Raw genomic sequence first — 14,194 nt, 5'->3', positions numbered from 1 at the left:
TCAACTGTAAAACAATAAAAGCGAATTTACTAACATTTCTGAAAATTGATATATAGCGTTTTGGGAAGAAACCCCACAAGAGATAAGCATCCATTGATAATGCTACAGCAACTTACATGTAAGTGGTGTCTGGCTCCAGGCAGCGAATGATCATGCTCACGGAGGAGGTCAAGAGGTCAGGGATATCCCCAAGCATCACACACGGAGACTTGGCCCCAGACAGGATGTCATCCACAAAGCTCAACATCGTCTCTGTACGGGGGGAAATCCAGTTCATCAAATAATCAGTGACATCATGTGTTGACAAGAGAGGATATTTGCACCTGCAAACATCACAAATAGTAATTCATAGCAACAGTTCTTGAAGGAGACAAGACAACATTTTCGTATAGAACTTTGTAATTCTTCAAATCCATAGGCTAATATCTAAGGCTTTTACATTTTCAGTTTGGGGCACATTAGGAACATGTATGCGTACTGTCAGCAGCCAACACGACGTCTCCACAGAAACACTACTCTGTGAGCTCAAATAATATACAGTGCATTCGGATAGTATTCAGACAACTTCACTTTTTCAAAATGTTTTACGTTACAGCTGTATTCTAAAATGGATTAAATATTTTTTTCCTCATCAATGTATGGATAGCCAGGAGCACACTCCAACACTCAGACATTATTTACAAAAGATGCATTTGTGTTAAGTGAGTCCGCCAGGCCAGAGCAGTAGGGATGACCACGTGTTCTCTTGATAAGTGCTTTCATTTTCCTGTCCTGCTAAGCATTCAAAATGTAACAAGTACTTTTGGTTGTCAGGGACAATGTATGGAGTAAAAAGTGCATTATTTTCTTCAGGAATGTAATGAAGTAAAAGTTAAATATGTCAAAAATATCAATAGTAAAGTAAAGTACAGATACCCAAAAAGACTACTTAAGTAGTACTTTAAGTATTTTTACTTAAGTACTTTACAGCACTGAGTAAAAGGCACATGACAAGCAGTTTGGAGTTTGCCAAAAGACAACTAAAGGACTCAGACCATGAGAAACAAGATTCTCTGGTCTGATGAAACCAAGATTGAACTTTATGGCCTGAATGCTAAGCGTCACATCTGGAGGAAACCTGGCACCATCCCTACGGTGAAGCATGGTGGTGGCAGCATCATGCTGTGGGGATGTTTTTCAGCGGCAGGGACTGGGAGACTAGTCAGGTTCGAGGGAAAGATGAACGGAGCAAAGTACAGAGAGATCCTTGATGAAACCTGCTCCAAAGTGCTCAGGACCTCAGACTGGGGTGAAGGTCCACTTTCCAACAGGACAACGACCCTAAGCACACAGCCAAGACAGTGCAGGAGTGGCTTCGGGACAATTCTCTGAATGTTCTTGAGTGGCCCTGCCAGAGCCCAGACTTGAACCCGATCAAACATCTCTGGAGAGACCCGAAAATAGTTGTGCTGAGACGCTCCCCATCAAACCTGACAGAGCTTAAAAGAATCTTCAGAGACTAAATAAAGATGAGCCAAGCTTGTAGGGTCATACCCAAGAAGACTTATAATCGCTGCCAGAGGTGCTTCAACAAAGTACTGAGTAAATGGTCTGGATACTTAAGTAAATGTCATATTTCAGTTTTGTTTATACACTTACGGTCAAAAGTTTTAGAACACCTACACATTCAAGGGTTTTTCTTTATTTTTACAATTTTCTATATTGTAGAATTATAGTGACGACATCAAAACTATGAAATAACACATATAGAATCATGTAGTAACCAAAAAAGTGTTAAACAAATCAAAATATATTGGAGATTCTTCAAATAGCCACCCTTTGCCTTGATGGCTTTGCACACTTTTGGCATTCTCTCAACCAGCTTCATGAGGTAGTCACCTAGAATCCATTTCAATTAACAGGTGTGCCTTAAAAGTTAATTTGTGGAATTTCATTCCTTCTTAATTAATTTGAGCCAGATGAAACTGGCTCTCATGAGGACCGCCACAGGAAAGGAAGACCCAGAGTTACCTCTGCTGCAGATTATAAGTTCATTAAAGTTACCAGCCTCAGAAATTGCAGACCAAATAAATACTTCACAGAGTTCAAGTAATAAACACATCTCAACCACTGTTCAGAGGAGACTGCGTGAATCAGTCCTTCATGGTTGAATTGCTGCAAAGAAACCACTACTAAAGGACACCAATAAGAAGAAAATTCTTGCTTGAGCCAAGAAACACGAGCAATTGACATTAAACCGGTGGACATTTGTCCTTTGGTCTGGAGTCCAAAATGGAGATTTTTGGTTCCAACCGCTGTGTCTTTGTGAGACGTGGCGTGGGTGAACGGATTATCTCCACATGTGGATTTCCCACTGTAAAGCATGGAGGAGGAGTTGTGATGGTTCTTTGCTGGTGATTGATGGTTCTTTGCTGGTGATTTAGAATTCAAGGCACACTTAACCAGCATGGCTACAACAGCATTCTGCAGTGATATGCCATCCCATCTGGTTTGGGCTTAGTGGGACTATCATTTGTTTTTCAACAGGACAATAACCCAAAACACACCTCCAGGCTGTGTAAGGGCTATTTTACCAAGAAGGAGAGTGATGGAGTTCTGCATAAGATGACCTGACCAAATTGAGATGATTTGGGATAGGTTGGACCACAGAGTGAAGAAAAAGCAGCCAACAAGTGATCAGCATATGTGGGAACTCCTTCAAGACTGTTGGAAAAGCTTTCCAGGTGAAGCTGGTTGAGAGAATGCCAAGAGCGTGCAAAGTTGTCATCAAGGCAAAGGGTGGCTATTTGAAGAATCTCAAATATAAAATACACTTTTGTGGTTACTACATGATTCCATATGTTTTATTTCATAGTTTTGATCTCTTCACTATTATTCTATAATGTAGAAAATAGTGAAAATAAATAAAAACCCTCTAAAACTTTTGACCAGTAGTGTTAATTTGCAAATATTTCTAAAAGCCTGTTTTTGCTTTGTGATTATGATTGATGAGGAAAAAAATGCAAATTTAATACATTTTAGAATAAGGCTGTAACTAACAAAATGTGGAAAAAGTTAAGGGGTGTGAATACTTTCCAAATGCACTGTACCATGCTTGTTCTCATTACGGAGTGGCAGGAAAGGTGTTTTTCCAGCTGGGTTGCATGTGTCAAAGGGCATTTGCTATGGGGCTATGCATTTCAGCTCACTGGGAAAGATACTCTCTGAGGTGGTCATCCTGTATGACCTCCCTGAATCCTGCTCAACCCGTATGGGTCAGCAACTGGTAAAAACATTGGGTCAGGTAACAGTGAAAACATCACAGAAAAAAGTCCGCTGTCACTGAGAAATATTTAACTTGCACAGAGACCTACAAAGGAGTGTGGGTTTAAACGCAGAAAGATGGAAATGAAAAGTGACATTGTGAAGGATTGTACCACTTAGCATATTAATTGCTAGAATTGGAATATCTGTCTAGCGTAAAGAAAGTACTGTTTAGAGCCCATTGGGAAGGGATGGTGGAAATACATTAAGTTGCGCTTAAGTTGTACTCGCATATTTTTTCCCTTCATTTAACTAGGCACGTCAGTTAATTAAGAACAAATTCTTATTTTCAATGACGGCCTACAGGGGAACAGTGGGTTAACTACCTTGTTCAGGGGCAGAACGACAGGGATTCAATCCAGCAACCTTTCGGTTACTGGCCCAATGCTCGAACCACTAGACTATCTGCCTTGTGGTTAGAGGGTTGGATGCTGCTTTGTTCTAAGAAAACAAATGTAAAACGTTTCTATTCTTTTATGGGATTAAGAATACAGTAAGAGTTCATATTTGTTTAAATTTGCACTTCATGACAACATACTGTAGATAACCATCTGTCATATACTTTGAGATATAAAACCACTCTAAAACTACTTTTGATGCTTCCTCTGAAGGGTTGTCTCTCGAAAAGATACAAAAATTGACTAAAAGAATCAAATATGACTCTGCGCAGACCTGATTGTTGACATCGTAGCCATGACATTTTTCAGATATGGTCAAATGGAGAACAAATATATATTTTGGCAATGTACTGCAGATATTTTATGTGAGCTGGATCTATTTGTTTAGTTAAAAATCTTTCTAGCTTAGGGTACTTCATATAACTAAATGTACTAACCATACTACATATGATTTAGAACATACTGTTTAGTAAAAATGTATGCTGTGAGCAACAAATATCAACATTCAAGGCTTATCCAAACTGACAAGAAGGTTGTTCCCTGCCATTTGTTCATTTTGGTACAGCCTGTCCCCTTATCTAACAAAGGTGGGTCTGAAAATAAATGTTTTCTCCTTGATAGATTGGTTCATTGTTCCAACAAAACTGACGCATGTGCAACGATGTGGCAAAACAGACGGGGTTGGCTTAGATTGTTGACAACCTGTAAACTACATTTCGTCTCGAATGTTTATTGAAAATATAAATGCATTTGCACTATGAGTACTTGATTTGATTTGTTGTCTCTCAAATACATTGTTACAGTTGTTGGTTAGCTAGTTAGCGAATTTTGGCCATATTAGCAGAGACATGACATCAGTCAAAACACCACAAAACAAGACATGATATCAAGAACAAGATAAAACTAGCTGAAACAAGCCACCTACGATTCCCCACATGGCAGCTTCTTGTCATTGTTGCTAGCTATCTGGCAATCCAGAATCACAACAACACATGGACTTCTGCCCCATTGAATCACGTGCATCATTTTCGTGACATTGTCAGCTAACCTATCTACTGTATAGTGTGCAGCAAATTCACACTAGATGAAGAGAAGATCTGAGCAATTTTTCTTAGCTAGCTACATAGCCGTCTTTGTATCAAAGATAATTGTGTAGTTTAGAGTAATTATCGAGGTTAGCTAGCCAGTTATTTTCGTCCTCCTAACGTAGTCAACACTGCTAGCTAGCCAACTAGCCAACTTCTACCGACTAGCAGCACTGTAGAAACTATTACATTACAACAGAACGACTTGATTAGTGTAGTGTTAGCTAGCTACATAGTTGTCTTTGCTGTCTTTGTATCTAAGATAATTGTGTAGTTTAGAGTAATTATCGAGGTTAGCTAGCCAGCCGCGCCACGCCGCGACACCGTTGTCCAGACTCCAGACTTAGTCAACACACCTAGTCATCATCAAACCCACTGCTAGCTAGCCAACCTTTACCGACTAGCAGCACTGTAGAAACTAATACATTACAACGGAACGATTTGACTAGTGTAGTGTTAGCTAACTACATAGTTGTCTTTGTCATAGTTTGATAATTGTGTAGTTTAGAGTAATTATCGAGGTTAGCTAGCCAGCTATTTTCGTCCGCCACGACGCGACCCCGTTCCCCAGACTCCAGATTTAGTCAACACACCTAGTCATCATCAAACCCACTGCTAGCTAGCCAACCTTTACCGACTAGCAGCACTGTAGAAACTAATACATTACAACAGAACGATTTGACTAGTGCAGTGTTAGCTAGCTACATAGTTGTCTTTGTCATAGTTTGATAATTGTGTAGTTTAGAGTAATTATCGAGGTTAGCTAGCCAGCTATTTTCGTCCCCCGCGACGCCATTTTTTCAAACCTAGCCAACTATTACCGACGAGCAGCATTGTAGAAACTAAATACATTACAAAGGACCGTCTTGATTAGTGCTATGTTAGCTAGCTACATAGTTGCTTTTGTATCATGATAAGGTGTAGTACTGAAACTATCGAGGTTACCTAGCCAGCTACACGTTCAAACAAAGTCAACAACGCAGCCACTGCTAGCTAGCCTACTTCACCAGCCAGCAGTACTGTATCATTTTCGTCATTTTAGTCAATAAGATTTTTGCAACGTAAGCTTAACTTTCTGAACATTCGAGACGTGGAGTCCACTTGTCATTCCAATCTCCTTTGCATTAGCGTAGCCTCTTCTGTAGCCTGTCAACTATGTGTCTGTCTATCCCTGTTCTCTCCTCTCCGCACAGGCCATACAAACGCTTCACACCGCGTGGCCGCTGCCACTCTAACCTGGTGGTCCCAGCGCGCACGACCCACGTGGAGTTCCAGGTCTCCGGCAGCCTCTGGAACTGCCGGTCTGCGGCCAACAAGGCAGAGTTCATCTCAGCCTATGCTACGCTCCAGTCCCTCGACTTCTTGGCGCTGACGGAAACATGGATTACCACAGATAACACTGCTACTCCTACTGCTCTCTCCTCGTCTGCCCACGTGTTCTCGCATACCACGAGAGCATCTGGCCAGCGGGGTGGTGGCACTGGAATCCTCATCTCTCCCAAGTGGACATTCTCTCTTTCTCCCCTGACCCATCTGTCTATCTCCTCATTTGAATTCCATGCTGTCACAGTTACCAGCCCTTTCAAGCTTAACATCCTTATCATTTATCGCCCTCCAGGTTCCCTTGGAGAGTTCATCAATGAGCTTGACGCCTTGATAAGTTCCTTTCCTGAGGATGGCTCACCTCTCACAGTTCTGGGTGACTTTAACCTCCACACGTCTACCTTTGACTCTTTCCTCTCTGCCTCCTTCTTTCCACTCCTCTCCTCTTTTGACCTCACCCTCTCACCTTCCCCCCTACTCACAAGGCAGGCAATACGCTTGACCTCATCTTTACTAGATGCTGTTCTTCCACTAATCTCATTGCAACTCCCCTCCAAGTCTCCGACCACTACCTTGTATCCTTTTCCCTCTCGCTCTCATCCAACACTTCTCACTCTGCCCCTACTCGGATGGTATTGCGCCGTCCCAACCTTTGCTCTCTCTCTCCCGCTACTCTCTCCTCTTCCATCCTATCATCTCTTCCCTCTGCTCAAACCTTCTCCAACCTATCTCCTGATTCTGCCTCCTCAACCCTCCTCTCCTCCCTTTCTGCATCCTTTGATTCTCTATGTCCCCTATCCTCCAGGCCGGCTCGGTCCTCCCCTCCTGCTCCGTGGCTCGACGACTCACTGCGAGGTCACAGAACAGGGCTCTGGGAAGCCGAGCGGAAATGGAGGAAGACTCGCCTCCCTGCGGACCTGGCATCCTTTCACTCCCTCCTCTCTACATTTTCCTCTTCTGTCTCTGCTGCTAAAACTACTTTCTACCACTCTAAATTCCAAGCATCTGCCTCTAACCCTAGGAAGCTCTTTGCCACCTTCTCCTCCCTCCTGAATCCTCCTCCCCCTCCCCCCCCCTCCCTCTCTGCGGATGACTTCGTCAACCATTTTGAAAAGAAGGTCGACGACATCCGATCCTCGTTTGCTAAGTCAAACGACACCGCTGGTCCTGCTCACACTGCCCTACCCTGTGCTTTGACCTCTTTCTCCCCTCTCTCTCCAGATTAAATCTCGCGTCTTGTGACGGCCGGCCGCCCAACAACCTGCCCGCTTGACCCTATCCCCTCCTCTCTTCTCCAGACCATTTCCGGAGACCTTCTCCCTTACCTCACCTCGCTCATCAACTCATCCTTGACCGCTGGCTACGTCCCTTCCGTCTTCAAGAGAGCGAGAGTTGCACCCCTTCTGAAAAAACCTACACTCGATCCCTCCAATGTCAACAACTACAGACCACTATCCCTTCTTTCTTTTCTCTCCAAAACTCTTGAACGTGCCGTCCTTGGCCAGCTCTCCTGCTATCTCTCTCAGAATGACCTTCTTGATCCAAATCAGTCAGGTTTCAAGACTGGTCATTCAACTGAGACTGCTCTTCTCTGTGTCACGGAGGCTCTCCGCACTGCTAAAGCTAACTCTCTCTCCTCTGCTCTCATCCTTCTAGACCTATCTGCTGCCTTTGATACTGTGAACCATCAGATCCTCCTCTACACCCTCTCCGAGTTGGGCATCTCCGGCGCGGCCCACGCTTGGATTGCGTCCTACCTGACAGGTCGCTCCTACCAGGTGGCGTGGCGAGAATCTGTCTCTGCACCACGTGCTCTCACCACTGGTGTCCCCCAGGGCTCTGTTCTAGGCCCTCTCCTATTCTCGCTATACACCAAGTCACTTGGCTCTGTCATATCCTCACATGGTCTCTCCTATCATTGCTATGCAGACGACACACAATTAATCTTCTCCTTTCCCCCTTCTGATAACCAGGTGGTGAATCGCATCTCTGCATGTCTGGCAGACATATCAGTGTGGATGACGGATCACCACCTCAAGCTGAACCTCGGCAAGACGGAGCTGCTCTTCCTCCCTTGTGTCCTCCTCCCAGAGTGCTAAGAACCTTGGCGTGACCCTGGACAACACCCTGTCGTTCTCTACTAACATCAAGGCGGTGACCCGATCCTGTAGGTTCATGCTCTACAACATTCGCAGAGTACGACCCTGCCTCACACAGGAAGCGGCGCAGGTCCTAATCCAGGCACTTGTCATCTCCCGTCTGGATTACTGCAACTCGCTGTTGGCTGGGCTCCCTGCCTGTGCCATTAAACCCCTACAACTCATCCAGAACGCCGCAGCCCGTCTGGTGTTCAACCTTCCCAAGTTCTCTCACGTCACCCCGCTCCTCCGCTCTCTCCACTGGCTTCCAGTTGAAGCTCGCATCCGCTACAAGACCATGGTGCTTGCCTACGGAGCTGTGAGGGGAACGCCACCTCCGTACCTTCAGGCTCTGATCAGGCCCTACACCCAAACAAGGGCACTGCGTTCATCCACCTCTGGCCTGCTCGCCTCCCTACCTCTGAGGAAGCACAGTTCCCGCTCAGCCCAGTCAAAACTGTTCGCTGCTCTGGCACCCCAATGGTGGAACAAGCTCCCTCACGACGCCAGGACAGCGGAGTCAATCACCACCTTCCGGAGATACCTGAAACCCCACCTCTTTAAGGAATACCTAGGATAGGATAAAGTAATCCTTCTAACCCCCCCCCCCCCCCCCCTTAATAGATGCACTATTGTAAAGTGGTTGTTCCACTGGATATCATAAGGTGAATGCACCAATATGTAAGTCGCTCCGGCTAAATGACTTAAATGTAAATGTAAATGTAAGAATGCAGTAGGACATTCTGGCATTTAAAGCAGACTTTAATTAATACTTTTTTTGACACACCAAAACGTTGTATTCTTGCACCCCCCCCAAAAAGCTGACAGACATATTTGGCGGGTAGATGGCAAATGTGCCACCGATAAGTTTGATAACTATAAAATGTTTTGACAAAGACGCACAGTTGCCGAAAGCAGTAGGCCTATACAACAGAAGGGAATGTTCACAAAGTAAGATGATGTATCAGTGTATGCTTGCTAACTAGCTAAAATGAGCTTCTCACCATCAGTTGTTTAGATGAACAAATAAACTATTTGTGAACTCAGGAATGTATAAGTTATGTAGACATGTTTTTAAATATTGAATTGGTGATCTTGCTAGCCAGCCAGTGAGAAATGAAGCAAACAAATAAAAAGTGAAAGAAATGCAGCTAGCAGCTGTTGTGTTTGCTAGTCCGCCAATGAACTGTGTGAAGGACCAGGGTTGTTTGATATTCAACCTGAAATAAACACTTTAAATCCTTCAGTTTTAAAATGGGAGTTGTTGGAAAAGACAACTGTTTTGAGTTGGTAGACGGCTAATACAGTCAACAGTCTCACACGGTCCCTTACAAAAAAAGATTGCAGTTTTGAAACAGCAGTAAAAGTGCAGTAACTGCAGTCGACTGTGGTATTTTGAAGTACACTGCAGTGCACGTCAGTTATACTGCACTCTAAATGCAGTTACACTGCAAAATTACTGCAGTAAAAAAAAAAGTGTTATTTTGGATGCAGTATTTGCAGCATACTGCAGTTATACTGCACTCTAACTGCAGTTATATTGTGGTGTACTACAGTTATACTACACTCTGACTGCAATCTTTTTTCGTAAGGGGCATTACAAGCATTACATTACATATTCGCATAGCTATGTAATAATAATGTGATTGTCCATTTAGCAAAATTAAATACCCAAAAGTTCAGATATTGCGGATTTTGGGATTTTTACCCATGAGGTCAAAGAGGACGCTTTTGGTCATTGACTGCAGGAAAGGGTTAAAACATTCATGCTATCTTAATCGAATTACAAAGCCCTGCCTACACACAACATGCAACTGTACAACATTGTTGCAGTCCTTTTATGGAGATCAGAATTGAAAAGCGCTATTGGCTTCCTGAATTTTGACAGACAGCAAAAAATAAATCGACATGGCTTTAGTCCTGACAGGTACTTTCTCGTACAACTTGGATTGCTCGTAATAGCTATCAAAAGTGATCTATTACTTCATATCAGGCTATTCACTGCTTAGCAATGCCCAGTTATGATCCTTCTAAAGTTATCCTTCAAAATAGTGTTTTACATGCACCATCTCTTTATAAATCTAACATTCTGTCCAAAAAAATGCTACACAACAAGACTCCCATAATCCTCTATTCATCAGGGTCCAGATTCAGAGCTTAATCATGTTTCTCGTTGTAAGAGAACTGGGATAGTGGGATCAACCAAAATCTTGTGGTGTTAAAATATTTCTGTGACATTCACACTTTTTCACTCTCCAGGATCATCCCCTGCAGATTACCCTCCATTGACAAGATCCAGTGATTGAAATAACCATCACTGTTGCCGTAGAGAGCAATAGTAATGGGGTATTTTTGTAGGGACTAACTCCGTTGGCCAAAGCCTATGGGGAAATTACTGTTTTTTTGGGAGGGTTTTTGGATAAACAACGAAAATAAGGTCTGTGATAAACATCTTACACATTTTGTTCTATGATATAATCTTCGTCAGCTAACGTTACTTTTTTGTGAATTTATATCAAAACAAGCACATAAAGGCTTAATTCATAAAAGGTCATGTTAACGGACTGATATTATCTCATGGAACAAAATGTTTTAACTCTCCTAAGCCTGTGTTAACCTCAAGACCTTATTTTTGGTGTTTATCCCAAAACCCCATTCTGTCCCCATTAATTTCCCTCATAGGAATGGCTGAACGAACCAGAGGTAACTAATTTTAGTTTTTTAAGCTGTCGAGCTCTATTGCCAATGATCATAATTAATTAAGTTCACCATACTGGGAGTTATTGCTTGATTGATCATTTTCCATGCCTTCTCTCACACTCTTCTCTTGTCTAGATGGTCCATATGGGGAATCCAGTCGTAATTAGGGACCCGATGTGAAGAACGCTCAGCCATCTTCAGCACCTGTCCGATCCATTAACTATTGGAGTGAATTATATTGGCTAGAGGGACCAATTCTGCAAAACTGACTGCAAAACCTCAGAAGCTGAGTCAACCCATAATTCACTTAAAACTTTTTGGAACAGTGGTTTCTCTGAGCAATCAGATAATGCTAATGTAAACAACCACAGCTGAATGACAATCATTTTTATGTCTTCAATTTACTTTAGACAGATGGCAATTTGTCATTATTTAGAAAAGTTTGTCAAAAATAGCAATGCTAATGTTAGCTAGCTAAAATCTGGTGGTCTCCCCTCAATCTTAGCAACCTACTGAATGTTATAATGCATCTGAAGTCAATCTGGCGACATCACAATGATGACAAAAGGTTTTCCTACTAATTATCTGAACGTTTGTCTTTAAAGATTCACTATGCAGAAATTGCTCCGGCATTTCCTGTTTGCAAAAATTCTAATAGTTTGCCTAATTTCAGTTTTTGTGACGAAATAAGCAAATATAGTGTATATTTCACATCTAAACCGCTGTGAAATATATTTTCCATAACAAAAAATATTGTATTTTCAGCTGTTTGAAGCTAGTGTACAAAATTGAAAGTAAAAGATGCAAAAACTAAACTTAAGAACGGGAAGCATATAAATAGTGCACATAGAACCGATCTACTGCTTCTTAGACCTGCTTTCAATGGCAATGACAGATCTATAACTCATATTTCTATGTGAATTTGGTCGGGTTGCCCAAAAAATTACATATTTTGCAGCTTTAAAGGAATAGCTGCCTCAAACATCATGGTTCTGTACATTTGTGTCTATATTTAAAAGTAACCTAGTAGTTGGAAAGATACTATAAAGCACAAAGTACTGCAGGTGTGTATTACATATGCAGAGGGATACATGAGGGTATGGATAATCTAAAATAACTAAACTAAGTTCAAATCCATTGCGAGTGGCTAATGATCAGCGGTGTGTTGTCTATGCTAAACTGTGTGGGAACATGCTCAAAATAATGAGCTAACGATGAGTCCACTGTGCTGTCATTGTCCAAGGCCTCATTATCTTGTCAACTGGTCGAAACGTAAGAATCCTAAGCGGTATGAAATAATCCTCTCGCAATTTTATTTTGAATTGCTTTAACCAGAGGTTCACATGCAACCTGATCTAGTGACATGCGAGGCTTCTATACAAATCACCAAGTATTGTGTGATTTTCGATGAATTCAGAGGAAACCAAAGTGCATTTATCCCTCACACATCAGCTGAAGCTGATATCATTCCTTCCGTTGGCCCAGGTCTACCTTGACAATAGATTCTGACAAGCCCATGATATCTTGTAGAGAGACAGAGTCAGATAGCATGTGGAGTGGTATTCCTAGAAAAATATTTTTTACTAACATATGTGATTTGAGACATTTGCATAAGAAAGTTGTAGATGGACCAGGACCATGCCAACCTGCCATATTTTGCATAAGGGAATACATGTGTAGTTGCTTTCATACCCATTCAACACATTTATTTATTTATTTATTTATCAAACAATGCATTATAATGGGAAAGAGCTACTGAGGAGTAGTGACTAATCCGAGTCTGACAAGGGAATTCCTGGGTTGCACCTCCGTCACTCAGTAGCATCATGCCATTGTTATGAACGTTCTCAAGTCGCTCTCTGCTATAGTAGTGCCCAAAAGTTGACTGATGGCCAGTCATTCTGAATGAGGATTAAGGTCTGTTTCATTAGTGGCCTGGAAATACGATGACATTGCTGAAGTAAGAAAATATTTTGTAGGAAACAATTTTGCCATTATTTTTATGCCTTCAAATTTACTTTAGACAGATGGCAATGTTGTCATTAGCTGGCAAAGTTAGTCAAAAAATAGCTAGCAATTCTAACATTAGCCAGCTAAAATCCACTGGTCTCCCCTCAATCTTAGCTAACTAGCTAACGTTATACTGCATCTAAAGTCATTCTGGCGACATCACAATGATGACAAAAGGTTTTTCTACTAATTATCTGCCTCCTTTAGAAATACAATTGTATTTCCAAGCCACTGTAATGCACTTTTGATGAAATCTTCATCAGCATCAATTGACAATACAATACAACTTTATTAATCCCCAAGGGGCAATTCATTTGCATTGAGTAGAACACTCAGTCAGGCATCAGTCCTAAAACAAATGTTCAAAACAGTATTGTGACAAAAGGTGCATCCCATGAGCAGATAGGCTAGATGACGATGAAGAAGCAACACGAGAGAGAGTTTACTTTGGCACATTAGATATCAGTAGTCTGGTCCTGGAGCATTCCCACGTGAATCCACTTGGATTCTGTACTAAAGTGTCACATTGAATCTCTAACTCAAGTCTCAATCGTCGCTACATGAACATAGACATTGATTCTGCTAAGGTGCAGATTCTGAACGTGTCACTGTCCTCAATTTTTTCATAAAAGACAGAAAAAGAAATGAGTGATTTAAAGAGAAAGACGGGGAGTGAAAGAAAGACCTAGTGCCTGAACACACACAAACAGAGACTCTTTTGTTTAATAAACAGGTAAACAATTAAACCTGAAAATTCCCTAATCCATCACATAAGTTCCCCCATGTCCAAAACGCTGGGAATTTTACCAGTTCTATTAAAACAGCAACTGCTAGGTACCAGCAGACTTGGCAGCTCCGTAAAGACTCAACAAATAACATCTGGCTCTTGTTGTCTACTTTGATTAACAAAAGGCAAGAGATGGACAACAACAGTTTGTAGAGCATTGCTTCTTGGCACTTCCTGGCTAAAAATGATTAACAGACTTGATCTCCCACATGGAACGTATTGTCTTTTTCAGAGAAACAGAGGAAATAAAGCCCTAATTGAAGTAGGGGGGGAGGGGGTGTCATTTTTAAAAGTGAAGTTGCTTGGATAGAGGGAGGAAGAACATTTCAATCTGCGTAGACTTTCTCACAAAAAAGCCTTTGATAAGAACACTGCCTCTGCCATTTACGTCATAGAACCGCTTACCGCTTACAATTTATACTGTATTGCCTTCGATTATGGCCTTAGAGA

General features: G+C 42.0%; 1 protein-coding gene across 9 annotated transcripts in view; it reads right to left on the bottom strand.

Moving 5' to 3' along the window:
- The window catches only part of LOC106599413 (astrotactin-1), a 282,536-nt gene that overhangs the window by 17,387 nt on the left and 250,955 nt on the right, over window positions 1-14,194 (bottom strand). For all 9 annotated transcript variants that reach the window (XM_045714659.2, XM_014190633.3, XM_014190634.3 and 6 more), the window contains one exon: window positions 117-252. In XM_045714659.2, the coding sequence (XP_045570615.1) occupies window positions 117-252 (136 nt within the window). The remainder of the gene's footprint in view (window positions 1-116; window positions 253-14,194) is intronic.

Source organism: Salmo salar, chromosome 03, assembly GCF_965601325.2.
Source record: "Salmo salar chromosome 03, fSalSal1, whole genome shotgun sequence".
Classification (NCBI taxonomy): Eukaryota; Metazoa; Chordata; class Actinopteri; order Salmoniformes; family Salmonidae; genus Salmo; species Salmo salar.
The sequence above is the reverse complement of the archived record's forward strand: the minus strand, read 5'-3'. Positions and strand labels throughout refer to the sequence as shown.